Source organism: Tasmannia lanceolata, unplaced genomic scaffold (genome assembly GCF_043159265.1).
Source record: "Tasmannia lanceolata isolate RefF3 unplaced genomic scaffold, GAP_Taslan_0.1 ptg000004l, whole genome shotgun sequence".
NCBI classification, from domain to species: Eukaryota; Viridiplantae; Streptophyta; class Magnoliopsida; order Canellales; family Winteraceae; genus Tasmannia; species Tasmannia lanceolata.
This window is the reverse complement of record NW_027518681.1, coordinates 7,500,566-7,514,020: the sequence shown is the minus strand read 5'-3', so window position 1 is coordinate 7,514,020 and position 13,455 is coordinate 7,500,566. Positions and strand designations below refer to the sequence as shown.

The 13,455-nt window shown below is 37.9% G+C and overlaps 1 protein-coding gene across 2 annotated transcripts; it reads left to right on the top strand.

Moving 5' to 3' along the window:
* The first annotated feature begins 8,661 nt into the window (after positions 1–8,661).
* LOC143876183 (tubulin alpha-3 chain-like) lies at positions 8,662–12,587 on the top strand. 2 transcript variants are annotated; one of them, XM_077377876.1, is made up of 4 exons: positions 8,662–8,871; positions 11,003–11,237; positions 11,322–12,151; positions 12,237–12,587. In XM_077377876.1, exons 1-4 carry the CDS (start codon positions 8,779–8,781, stop codon positions 12,447–12,449), a joined length of 1,371 nt encoding a protein of 456 aa, XP_077233991.1. In that variant the 5' UTR covers positions 8,662–8,778; the 3' UTR covers positions 12,450–12,587. The 2 variants fall into 2 exon arrangements, with proteins under 2 accessions (XP_077233991.1, XP_077233990.1); XM_077377875.1 differs by having other exon boundaries at positions 8,663–8,871; positions 11,322–12,587.
* The last annotated feature ends 868 nt before the right edge of the window (positions 12,588–13,455 follow it).

Genomic DNA, 13,455 nt, shown 5'->3' with positions numbered 1-13,455 from the left:
AGAAGATTTTGATTTCGATTTCTCACATTTGCAGCCCTTTTTGCATTGTAATTTGGATCGGATCAAATTCTTGGATATCTAATTCAGCAGCTGACAGTGAAAAAAATTAGATTTCTAAGTTTGCTGTGGAAATAAGAAATTGGAGATCCACAGATCTGGGAGTTTCCTTTACCCTCTTTGCTCCTCAACCTCTCCCCTCCACTAGGAAGTACCCCTCTCTGTTTTCCTCTACATGAGCTGCCGGATCTATTCAATTTGTATTCAAAACTCAATTCCAAATCCAAATACAAAATGGGAGGTATCCAAACGGGCCCTTACTGACAAACAAATTAGAAATTTATACGGAATTCTGCTAAACGGTGTACAATTTTTATTTAAAATAAAGAGAAGAAAAAATACATTAATCATCCATTGGGCAGTCAACATTTTGTTGGTTGCAGCATGAATTTCCTTTATTTTGGAGAAGAGATGGCCTAAATATGTAGAAATATAGGTATTCTAAGAAAATTTTGGATGCCTACACACTCTTATCATGAACTGGAAGTTGTTTCGCTTGAGCACTTTACTCGCACTCGCCGTGCTAGCAAGTTGGGGTGCAATTTGTGTCTGCTCGGGTTCAGTTCTTGCAAAAAATGAATTGGAGTTGTTGGTGCAAGAATCGTACACACTATTTATATAAGAGAAATTATCCTCCTATCGAAGGTTTTCAAATACCTGTTCAATTAATAGAGATGCAACTCAAATTCGAGTAATGTACGAACTATGATCAAGCTATTGTTAGTTCGATTGCCTTGTGAAGAAGTTCTTTAACAATTTGCAGTGGATTACGAACTTATGAGGAGTTTTCTTGAAGGCATGCGTGAGCAGGGATCTAAGGGCTAGCTTTATAGAGTTTCTTGATGAGAGAGAACCCCCATCACGTTTTCTTATCCCATTTCTGATGTTTTTCAATATCACAAGGAAACCGATTGTGGCCGTTAATTTGGCCAAGGCCACTTAAGGCCAAGATCCAATCCTAACAGTTATGGTCGTTGAGAGGTAGTTATGCCTCAATCTCCATTTTGAACAGCTACGTGTGTGATGCATTACAATACTAGAATATCACTTTGTGACTTCATGCAACTGATTATGTAACTTAATAATAGCAGACTTCAGGGCGTGCGTCGCTTCATGTTTGCATCATTTAATCCCCTTTCTTTCAAAATTTTAATTTCTTATTATAAACAGGAATCAATCCGAATTTGAGCCAATTTTATGGTAAAAGCTCAAGCCGAATTCCTAAAAATTGATTCGAATTCCAACACTTTTTTTTTTTTTTGAAAGTAGACATATTTTCATTGATATTAGAATTACATTGGGGACCAGGAGTCCCATCCTGTATTACAAAATATAAAAAAACTGGTCCGGGGATATCCTGGACCAGGAAATTGTAAGACAAGAAACAAAAAATAATAACTGGGACATATCTTCCTTTATCATGCCAGTGACGAAATATATGCTTGAGGCCCGAACGGTGCTTCTCTGTATGAAGCTCTTCCATCAATCATTTTTACAAGCTAACCTCCAATTAGTCCTATTAACACCGTTACTAACAAACCCCAGGGTTTCAGCATGTCTATTATAACCATACCTCCAGCAAATAGAAGAGCAAAGCAGAAGGATTATGACAAAAAGCCAGTCTAAGCGAAAGACATAGTCTCTCAAGCCAAAATTGGTTGAAATATAGCCCACCTTAGTACAGACAATAAATAGATACTTTTGCTATCTAGAGGTGGCATCTTTACCCTGGATGATCACAAATGCTACAGACAGCCTCCCAAATCCTTCTCCGATCTTGTAATCAAGCAACCTCCAGATACACTCCTAAGAATTATCTTTCCAACCTTCTGAGGGCAAGAACAACCTCCAGGGAAGGACTACACCCTAAGCGAATATCCTTAAAGTCTCTCAAGCAAAGGGGAATCAACTTCCAAACAAATGCTCCACAGCTTCCATTTAAGTTTAAAGCCTAAGGTGGCCTCAAATATTGAAACATAGTGGAGACCTTCAACGTATTTTTCGCTAACTCGAATTGCATCACTGTCAAGCACTCAAGCATGCTGACTATTTTTTTATAGGGAAATGTTATATTCATCCTTTTTTTCTCGATCACCCCCTTTAGCAGGGGCGGAGCTACATGTACCATGAGGGGGTTGGGCCAAACTCCTTAATAGGCTCAACCCCCTTTAAAATTTGAAGCCAACCCCCTTATGTATAAATCTTGGCTCCGTCACTGCCCTTTAGTGTAGAAAAATGATCATAAATGCAGTGAAGGTGGCTGGCCCAAGGAAGAGAAGAGGGCGAACATATCTTCCATTTTTTTTTTATAATGGAATAGTCACAGATGCGAAATGTGTAGTATAAACATAAGATTTAGGAACAAGAAGCTTACTTCTTTCTTTTGTTATCTTCTTGATTAAGATCTATTCATGGGTTATCAGAGAAATGTCATTTGAAATTTAAGAAGAATCTTGTGTATTTTCAGGCCTTGATCAATGAAAATCTTAATTTTCCGCCAAAATGCGGCCACCATTAGATGTAGCAATTTTCCTCCTCGCCCAATCATTACTGTAACCAATGGAATTGCATCCACGCGCATCCATGAAGGCGCAAAGAATGATTGATTGGGACATAAATCGTGCACCAATTCAAAACATCGATGCTAATGATGCAAGATTTATACAGAAATTGAGGGTTTTGAGAAGGGGAAGTGTTTTGAGAGATGAGAGCAGGATTTTTAGGCTCGGAGATTTTTTGAGTTAATCCATTTCTAACTCAGGCTTTTGACTTCTAATTTCTTCATTTTCACATCTCACATATATTTTTCACCTCCCATGAATTTAGGCATCCGAGTAGGATTTGAATGATTTTCCTATAATCAATGTCATTGTGAGCACATACAAAACTAGCAAATAGAAGTGAATCAAAGTAGACTACTTACAACGAGTTGGGTTCATATAAGTATTGTGAAGCTCAATTTAAACCAAGTGAAGCGATGAACCAGGGAGCATGGATTCATACTAATGTTGCCATGGGAATGATAATGAGGATTATCAAAACGTGCCAAAGAAGATGGAATGAGGTGTTCTCATCCTTCAAATGCATTGCTACCATGGTATGAGAAAAAAACATTCTTTTGGTTTCCTTGCATGTTTCATTTGCACACAAAGTGCTCGATGAAATGCCCTTAAGAATGACACTTTTTTTTAACTCCCCTGTGTTCTCAATTTACACATTCCAAGGTTGTTGAGGCATCTGAACAGACCCTCATGGGTTTGTTTGTATGGATTTTTTTTTCCGCTTATGCAAAAGTGAATGCTTCTTAAATTTACATAATCTGTGTCTATGCATCTTAAATTTACATATTTAATAAATCATTGTATGGCAGAATTAATCCCCCCACTCCCACCTTCTGTCGTAGTTTTGGATGTTCTGAGATGTTCCTGTATTGCATCTCTAAGCAGAAGGAAGCTGTGGTTTTGGGATTGGGTCATGTATTTATCTTCTTCAATACTGCTACTCTCACATTTGCAATCAAGATATCACTTTCTCCTTCAATTTTTTATTTAGTAGAATTTTGCATTCAAAGGCCCGCCACCAATTTGGGTGTTCTGAGAAGTTATCAAAGGCACACCACTAATTTAGTACTTTTGACTATATGGGATGTATGGCTTACTTGCCAGTTGCCGAGGCCACCTTTCTAGCATCCCTAGAGTTCCCTGTTTTGCAAAGTTACACTTTCCTACTTCTAACTATGATTAATATTAATAGTGTAACTTTTAATATTGTTGGTACTAGGATATTTCACTTGATTGGAATTGGTATCTCCCTTTTTTGCAAAAAAAACTGTTCGTTTCCAAATGCAGGCAACCTTTCAATTCCTAGATAATCTCCACTTATTGGCTCCATTTTCCTTGAATTCTGGCATGGGGCTGACAGCATGAAGGGATTCGTGGCAGTGAAGTGGGTTGAGGTTGGCCAGATGGTTCGATGAAGTGGAGTTGGACTCTCCAAGTAACATAAATATATGATGTTGCCGCAGATTATGCTCTATTTGCACAAGTGAGTTGAAGATTATGAATGTCGTTCTTTTAGTTTTTTGGGTCTATCTCCTAACCCTTTTCTTCATTTTTCCATTTCACATTGAATTTATCTCAGCTTCCATATATTCCATTTCAACACACCTGAGAATGGAAGTCATATTCCAATCAAAGAGCTAACAATTAGAATCACATGGAATTAGTTTGGAATCTGAACAGGTTGAAGTTAAATATGAATACATTTTCAAAATGAGTGGAAATGCATGATAAAATGCCACATTTACCTCACAAGAAAGGAAACTGCAAGAAAGGACACAATTGTCTATGAATGATATTTAGAGCATAAAGACATAGAAGCGACAATCATCTCTCTGATGAACTCTTTTTAATTTGGAAAATGCTTCCAAAATGTAACTCCGTTCTGAAAATAAAGAAGAAAAAATGAAAATGACCTATGATTCAGTTGGCATTGTCTAGGGATTCAGTTGCTTCTCTTGAAATCGACTGCTTTTCAAGTCCCTTCTCTTACATCTTGAACTACTATAGAACATGATTCAAAAATGGGTATGGGACCTAAACCATATCAGAATCCTTATTTTTTTTGACAAGCAGTGTTGCACTGCCGGTGTTGCTGGATGCCTCTCAGGATTTGTCTGAAGCAAGTCCTCAGTGAACTCAATAAATGCGAGATGTGAAACTTCAAGGTAATGAGCCAATGAAAATTTCTTTGTGATTATGCACTCCAATTGGTTGGTTTTTATTAGATAAGCCTGGATACCTACCTAAAGAAAAAAAAACTCTACCTGATTTTCTTCTCCATTTTTTTTTTTTTTGCAGAATCATGTGTAATCTCTGGGGAGAAAAATCAAACAGCCGAGAATACAAGGCGCAACTTTTTGTCAGTTTTGTTTAGACTTTAGAGAAGGGTAGTTTCGGTACTTAATGTGTTTTTCTCTACATTACTTTCAATTAAGAGTTTCCTCAATTTTGTAACTCAATTATAGTGGGTTACATTTCTTCAATAAAAGTGCTATTTTTTAGTAAATGTTCTATTTCTTTTCTTTCTTTTTGTGGTAACTGACATCTTTGTTGCTTCATCATTTGCTTATTATTTATGGTATTTTGTATTACCACTATCTCTCTCCCTATGTATATAGTCATAGATTTTCCCTTTATTATAGCTATTTATTCGTTTTTCCTATATTCATTCATCCTTTGGAATGTATCTTCTTCTTCTTTTGAGGAAGTCTAAACTGAAGGGAGCCCTAGCAAAAAAGAGGTGAAAGGACTCTCCCATTGGCTGCACATCACCATCATGCATTAATAGCTGCCGAAAAGTAAAACATGATAGTGATTTGCAGCAGATGGGAGAGCCCTTTCACCTCTTTTTTGCAAGGGCTCCCTTCAGTCTAGAATTCCTCTCTTCTTTTTTTTTAAAAGAAATTTTACTAAGAGCATTTTTTTTCCTCAACCGGTGCGTCGCTCGGGTGTCCCGCTAGTTAAAATTGAGAAAAGAAAATCTCGTTTGTCAAAAGTAGGTTTTTTAATGTTACAAAACTACCCCATATGAACATACATAATTGAATGAATACATAAAGGGTATTTTCGTACATTGACTCTTTCCATAAGGATCTAAGAGGCAATATCAATTCTCAAAACCTTAAACTTTGAGGTTTAGAAACATTTCCAAACCATTGCGGCAAAGGAGAGAATTGGTGCAATTTCAATTTTTGTGGCTAAATATTGGTGACAATCTAAAATAATTTCAAACCTTAGGATATGGATCAAATGGACATGGTTCGAATCCAATTATTGTGCCCAATTCATGTCCTTTAGAGTTTGGATCCATTGGATGGTCAGGCCGGTCCATTCACAACCTATTGGATCCAGTTATCAGGTGCCCACGAATACCAATTACTTGACCAAAAAATAAATGATTTAGCTGTAGGGTGCCCACCATAACAATTATAGAGGAAGGGGCATGTTTGTTATTGGGAGATGATAAATTCGCACCTCCTGTAGGATGATTCACACACTTTTAATGTGAACGGACGTAGAAAAACGTCAAAAAACATAAAAAAGCGGAAGAGTTTAACGCTTTTTGACGTCAATTCACATTGCAGGGGTGTGAATCATCCTATAGGAGGTGCGAATTTATCATCACCCTTATTATTTTATCAATAATAATATCTGTTTAGAAATTAAATCGAAATCGGGAGGCAAAATTAGAAAATAAGTATGCGAATCACAAATTGTTGAACCAAGTTCATATTGATACACGATGGTGAGAAGTGGCTAAAAAATGGGAAAATGTCAATCCTATTTTGAGTTTAGTTTCTTATTTTTTTATTTTTAGCCACTTCTCACCACTTGAGACCATGGTTTTAAATTTTGGTTTTGACTAAAATTTCGGACTTATCTAAAATCGAAATTTCAGCCGAAATCCTGAAAATTCGGGTGAAATTTGTTATTAACGCACGAAACCCCTAATTTTTTGGGACGAAATTTCGATCGAAATTGCCGAAATTTTGGTAATTTCGATCAAAATTCTTTGACAGGATAAAAAATAATATTTTATTATAAATTTCGAATGAAATTTCTGAAATTTCGAACGAAATTTTTGTAAATTTAGGGAATTTCGGTTTCGGTCCTCGCCGAAATCCAAAATTTCGGACAACCTTGCTTGAGACACTAGTTTCTTAATTTTTAGCCACTTCAGACGCTAGTTTCTCATGAAAAATAATTCATGGTAGCCAAAACATGGCCCTAGAGTTTGGGTCACAATCCATTTTGAATCAGACCCATCGAAGTGTCCTAGGTCCTACATACATTGTACACACTCGTAGGGGTGTTCATTATTCGGTTATAAATGAATAACCGAACCAAACTGAATTGGTTTGGTCGGTTCAGTTTTTTTCCTTTTCAGTTCGGTTATTTTTTTTGGGAATTCAGTTATTTGATTTCGGTTTCGTTTATGTCAAAAAAAAAAAAAAATCGGTTAATCGAATAACCAAAATTATGATAAAAACCATTATTTTATTTTTTTTAAAGTGCTATATGGGCACTCCGTAGGATGATCAAAACCGTCCATTTGATTGATCACAACTTAATTAGGTTGTGCTCAAAAAATCATTTCGATAGGATGATCCTAGCCCTCCGATCCAAACCGAGATTTTGCTTTTTCCCTATTTTTCTCTCACTATTCGGTTATAACCGAATAACCGAATTTTTAATCGGTTCGGTTGCGGTTTTGGTTCGGTTTCGATTATCGAAATTTGATAACCGAAATTATTTCGGTTATCAAATTTCGGTATATTCGGTTCGGTTATAACCGAACGAACACCCCTACACACTCGAGGCTTAGGTGTAGGAGGCGGAAAGAGGGAAAATGATAGAGAGAGAACAGTATGAAATAAAAAGTGAAAATAAAATGTTATCTATCGCTTTGTTTTGAGCAAGGTCTAAAATTTCGGTTTCGGTACCGGTTTCGGTCCTTGAAATTTCAAAATTCCGGTCAAAATCTGGTACACAACCCGAAAACAATATTTTATTCCATATCAAATTTCGGTGAAATATTAAATTAATATTAAAAAAACAGATTTTCTGGGTCAAATTTCGGAAAAACAGAAATTTCGGCCGAAATAAATGACCATTTCGGTTTTGTTTGATTTCGGTGTCGGTGTCCACTGAAATTTCGGATTTCGGTCGAAATTTAAAACCATGGTTTTGAGTAGGTTTTTTAAAGTTAAAAAACCAACCCTCATGAACAAACATGAATGCACGAATACATAAAGGGTATTTTCGTACATTGATTTTTTCCATCCGGGTCTAAGAGGGCAACATCAAATTTTGTGGCTACATCTCGATCACAATCAGAAATAATTTCAAACCTTCGGATGTGGATCATATGGACATGATTCGAATCCAATTGTTGTGCCCAAATCTTCTCTTGAAAATGGTGTTCTCTCTTTCTCTCTCTACCCTCTCTCTCCACTCATCATAATATCTTTCTCTAATTAATGCTTGTCCCCTCTTTTGTCTCCTACCTTTACCCACATAAATCCCAGGAAAAAAAAAAAACCCGGCATCCAAACAGAGCATTAGTGATCGGATCCTTCCATCAATCAGGCCGGTCTATTGACACCCCACCTGATAAATTGAAATATAGCTTATGTTTTTTATCAATTATTAGGTGCCCCACCAATAGCAATTATAGACGAAGGGGTATGTTTGTTATTTTATTAATTATTAATAACAGGGATTTGGTAGGAACCATTGCAGAAGGTATTTCACGCAAGGACTGTTGCATTTGAGTGCAGCCAAATAGGCTGGGATTTTGTCTTATTCGTTTTAGTCATCTGAGGTGGCTGCACTCTTGCTATGGTCAATAGCAAAATATCAGTTTAGAAATTAAATCAAAATCGGGCGGCAAAATTAGAAAAGAAGTAACCAGGGGTGGTTAGGGTGGCCAACCAGGGTTCTTGCCTGGCAATTGTCTCATTACACCGGGGTTTAACTAACCCCGGTTAAGATCCAGATCTTCTCTTTCTTTGCCCCTTCACTATATATTCCCTTCCAAATCACTGAAATCGCAGCAGCTCAAGGCGTCTTAATAAACGCCCTATTTCTGTTCTCTCTTCCTCCATTTTTTTTTTTTTTTGCCTTCTTCTTCGTTTTCTTTCTTCCTTTTTCTGCGAAAATGAGAGAGTGCATCTCGATCCACATTGGCCAGGCTGGGATCCAGGTCGGCAATGCCTGCTGGGAACTTTACTGCCTCGAGCACGGTATCCAGGTGAGATTTCCATGATCTGGAGCCTTTTCCTTTTGTTCTCATTTTGTTTCTGTTCGGCTTTGTTAGATCTGCAATGTATTATCATTTTCTCATACGTTCTCGTTATTGTTCTCTAGATCTGGATGTTTTTGCATTTATTTCTTCAGATCTAGGGTTTTTGCTTGTTGCTCTACAGATCTAGGGTTTTGACGTTCCGCATCATTTCGCTTCTGTTTGTTTTTGTTAGATCTGCAATGCTAGATCATTTTATTATGTGTTCTCGTTATTTTTCGCCAGATCTGGATGTTTTTTCGTTTATTTCTATGGATCTAGGTTTTTTGCTTGTTGCTGTTCTACAGACCTAGAATTTGACGTTCCGGATCATTTTGCTTCTGTTTGTTTTCGTTAGATCTGCAATGCTTGATCATTTTATTATGTGTTCTTGTTATTTTTCACTAGATCTGGATGTTTTTGCTTTTATTTCTTCAGATGTAGGGTTTTTGCTTGTTGCTCTACAGATCTAGGGTTTTGACGTTCCGGATCATTTTGCTTCTGTTTGTTTTTGTTAGATATGCAATGGTTGATCATTTATCATGTGTTCTTGTTATTTTTCACCAGATCTGGATTGTTTTTGCTTTCATTTCTTTAGATATAGGGCTTTTGCATGTTGCTCTACAGATCTAGGGTTTAATGTTCTGAAAAATAAGATCTATCCAGACTGCTGGGGTATTTATGTTTCTTCATTCCCTTATCTGTTTTATGTAGGTATTTGGTTCTTGCTTCTGTCTGATCTATTGATGTATCAGGGTTTATGTTCATTATTGTTAAGTTTTGTCTTGATGTAGGTTTCTACTATTTGAAAGTCTCTTGTCATTGAAATGTTGCGTGTCAATGTGTCGTAGATGATTTTATCTGCCATATTCAGGAGTAATTTTTTTCCCTATATCTAGGTTATGTGCCTTTGTTTTCTAGATCTAGGTTACTTGCTTTTGTTTTCTAGCTCCAGGTTATTTGCATTCCTCTTCTCAACAATTTGCCTTTAATTATTCTTTATATCTAGGGTTTTGGCTTGTTCCTCTACAGATATGGGTTTTGACATTCCAAAAAATGGATCTAGCCAAAATGCTATGATTTTTGCGTTTCTTCCTTCCGTTTTCTGTTTTATGTGGGCATTTGGTTCTTGTTTCTGTTTGTTCTATTGATGTTTCAGGGTTTACTTGCATTATTGTTATATTTTCTCCTAAATAAGGTTTCTGCTATTTTAAAATCTCTGATCATTGAAAGATTGCGTGTCATTGCACCTAGATTGTTGCCTTTTGATATTCAGATCGGGTCACTATTTGGGTTTCCCCAGATTTGTAACACATAATGCACAATCATTATATTATGTCTTCTTCTTGTTTTTTGCTAGACCTATAGATGGTTTTGCCTTTATTTCTTCAGATTTAAGGTTTTTGCTTCTTCCTATAGATCTAGGGTTTTTACATTCAGAAGAATTAGATCCAGCTGGAATACTGGGATTTTTGCTTTTATTCCTTTCATTTATTATATACCAGGGCTTTATTTGCATTATAGTTAGATTTTGTCCTGATTTTTATTTCTGCAATTTGAAAATCTCTGATCATTGAAAAATTTTGTTTCACTGTTTTGTTGATTGTTTCATCTGTCACATTTACGAATACTTTCTCTGTTTCCTAGATCTAGGTTATTTGCCTTTTGATATTCAGGTATGGTTACATGATATGAGCTATTTTTGGTTTCCCGACATCTATCACCTCTTTTTTGCTCCTGTTTCAAAATGATCTGTTTTATCTGCTCCTATACTTTTACTAAGTAAGGTTCAAGTTTTTAATATTTTCAAATCTGTATGGATCTGAAGGCTTTCTATCCGATTTGGAAATTTCTTATCTCTTAGCTCAAAACTTTCCTTTGTTTCTGTTTGCTCTCTGTTTCAACTCTGATTTTCATCCATTTCATGGTCTGCATTACCAATTCTCTTCTAATTGAGTGGCATACAGATTATATTTTTTGGATTTCTTATGTTTGTCATATATCCGGCAGATCTTTATATTTGCTTTCCCAGATCTAGCTAGATATATATTTTTTATTTCCACTATCTGTTTCTGCTGCTTAAGTCAGTCTTCTCTTGCAGCCTGATGGCCAAATGCCAAGTGATAAAACTGTTGGGGGAGGTGATGATGCTTTCAACACCTTCTTCAGTGAAACTGGCGCTGGGAAGCATGTTCCTCGTGCTGTTTTTGTAGACCTGGAACCCACTGTCATTGATGAAGTGAGGACTGGAACTTACCGTCAGCTCTTCCACCCTGAGCAGCTCATCAGTGGCAAAGAAGATGCTGCCAATAACTTTGCCCGTGGCCATTACACAAGTAATTCCATGTCCCTTTTTCCCAGTCTCCCTTACCAATTCCTATAAATTGGATTCTTATTCTCTTGTATACATACAATTGCAGTTGGAAAAGAGATTGTTGATCTCTGCTTGGATCGTATCCGAAAGCTGGCTGATAACTGTACTGGTCTCCAGGGCTTCCTTGTCTTCAATGCTGTTGGTGGAGGCACTGGTTCTGGCCTTGGTTCACTCCTTCTGGAGCGTCTCTCTGTTGACTACGGGAAGAAATCCAAGCTTGGATTCACTGTCTATCCCTCTCCTCAGGTTTCAACCTCTGTTGTTGAACCCTACAACAGTGTCCTCTCCACCCACTCCCTCCTTGAACACACTGATGTCGCCGTTCTTCTCGACAATGAGGCCATTTACGACATCTGCAGGCGCTCTCTTGACATTGAGCGTCCCACTTACACCAATCTTAACCGCCTTGTTTCGCAGGTCATTTCCTCCCTGACTGCCTCCCTACGCTTTGATGGTGCCTTGAATGTTGATGTTACTGAGTTCCAGACCAACCTTGTCCCTTACCCAAGGATTCACTTCATGCTTTCATCATATGCCCCTGTCATATCTGCCGAGAAGGCCTACCATGAACAACTCTCCGTGGCAGAGATCACCAACAGTGCCTTTGAGCCATCATCCATGATGGCCAAGTGTGACCCTCGCCATGGAAAGTACATGGCCTGCTGCCTCATGTACCGTGGAGATGTTGTGCCTAAGGATGTTAATGCCGCGGTGGCTACCATCAAGACCAAACGCACTATCCAGTTTGTTGACTGGTGCCCAACTGGGTTCAAGTGTGGTATCAACTACCAGCCACCTACAGTTGTCCCTAGTGGGGATTTGGCCAAGGTGCAGAGGGCTGTGTGCATGATTTCGAACTCTACCAGTGTTGCAGAGGTCTTCTCTCGCATTGATCACAAGTTTGACCTGATGTATTCGAAGCGTGCCTTTGTGCACTGGTATGTTGGTGAGGGCATGGAAGAGGGGGAATTCTCTGAGGCTAGGGAGGATCTTGCTGCGCTTGAGAAGGATTACGAGGAGGTTGGAGCCGAGTCGGCTGAGGGTGAGGACGGCGATGAAGGAGATGAGTACTGAGGATCTTTCTATAATCTTCTTTGCTGGTCAAGTGCCATTGTTATCTGCTCTCCTCTTGTCTCTGTCTGCTATTGGTCTGTTGCGAAGTATGGTCTGGTGATGTTTGGTGTAGTTTTTTGCTTCTCTTTCTATCTTTGATACTCTATTAATGTTTTTGTCTGTTTGGATACATCTATGTTGTTATTGCTTTTCGTCCAGTAACTACTGCCAGTACTACTATAAAAATCTTGTTTTAAGATGCTTGCTGCCGTTGTTTCATTTGAACTTTCCTCAAGATAGAAGGATTGGCCTATTATTGTGTGTTGCCTTTTGGTAGTAAAGTGATGATTTGAAGATGCTTGGGGAGGGGGGGGGGGGGATCCGGGGCGCACACCCTCTGCACCTTGGATGTGATGAGTTAGGCAATCAAGTGGTTTGTTGGCCATATTTTAGGTGTGTGGAGAGTGTTGATCCGATCTGTCTTCCTCCATGCATGGCTACATGTGATGACATGGTGTCGTGTGTGGAGTCAGTGTTTTCACGTTGTGAGGGTTGCCTTTTTGACATTGTCCCCTCACTCATTGAACATTGAGAAGTTTGGAAAAGACTTTTTGCCTGGGGCTTTGTGATACATGTGGAGACATAATAACCTTTGATCCAAAGACCAAATACATGTTTGATAATAAATCTACATGTTGTCAAGTCACCTATGTAATCTACATGTGCAACTCCTTTTAGGCAATTTACTCTGCCCTTGTTATTATTCTTAATAAAGCATTGGATTGCTTCCAAATGAGGGTTCCTTAGATTCTGAATTGGCTTACTTTGAATCCCCAACTGCACGAGCAATTGTTGATTCATGATACCATAATCTACTTTGTGATCAATTCTTAACTTTGTACTCACATCTATAACTGTTGAGATTGGATTGATATCTTTCATCTATAACTTACAAAATAAGTTTGGAGTATACTTATTTTGGCATAGGAAGATCTACCTTTTGAACCAAAGAGAAGCTTGAGCTCCCACAGTTCATTCATCTCAAGTCTCACTCAGCACAAGCCAACCTTCTGTTTCATCTTTAGTAAAAATCAATTTGTCTTGCCGTTCCAAGTTTGGGTGCATTT

Excerpts from the sequence above, each read along its gene's own strand:
- LOC143876183 (XM_077377876.1), top strand. The coding sequence starts at position 8,779 with ATGAGAGAGTGCATCTCGATCCACATTGGCCAGGCTGGGATCCAGGTC. Across the intron at positions 11,238-11,321 it reads TGCCCGTGGCCATTACACAA|TTGGAAAAGAGATTGTTGAT; the intron begins GTAATTCCATGT and ends ATACAATTGCAG. Across the intron at positions 12,152-12,236 it reads ACTCTACCAGTGTTGCAGAG|AGGGGGAATTCTCTGAGGCT; the intron begins GTCTTCTCTCGC and ends AGGGCATGGAAG.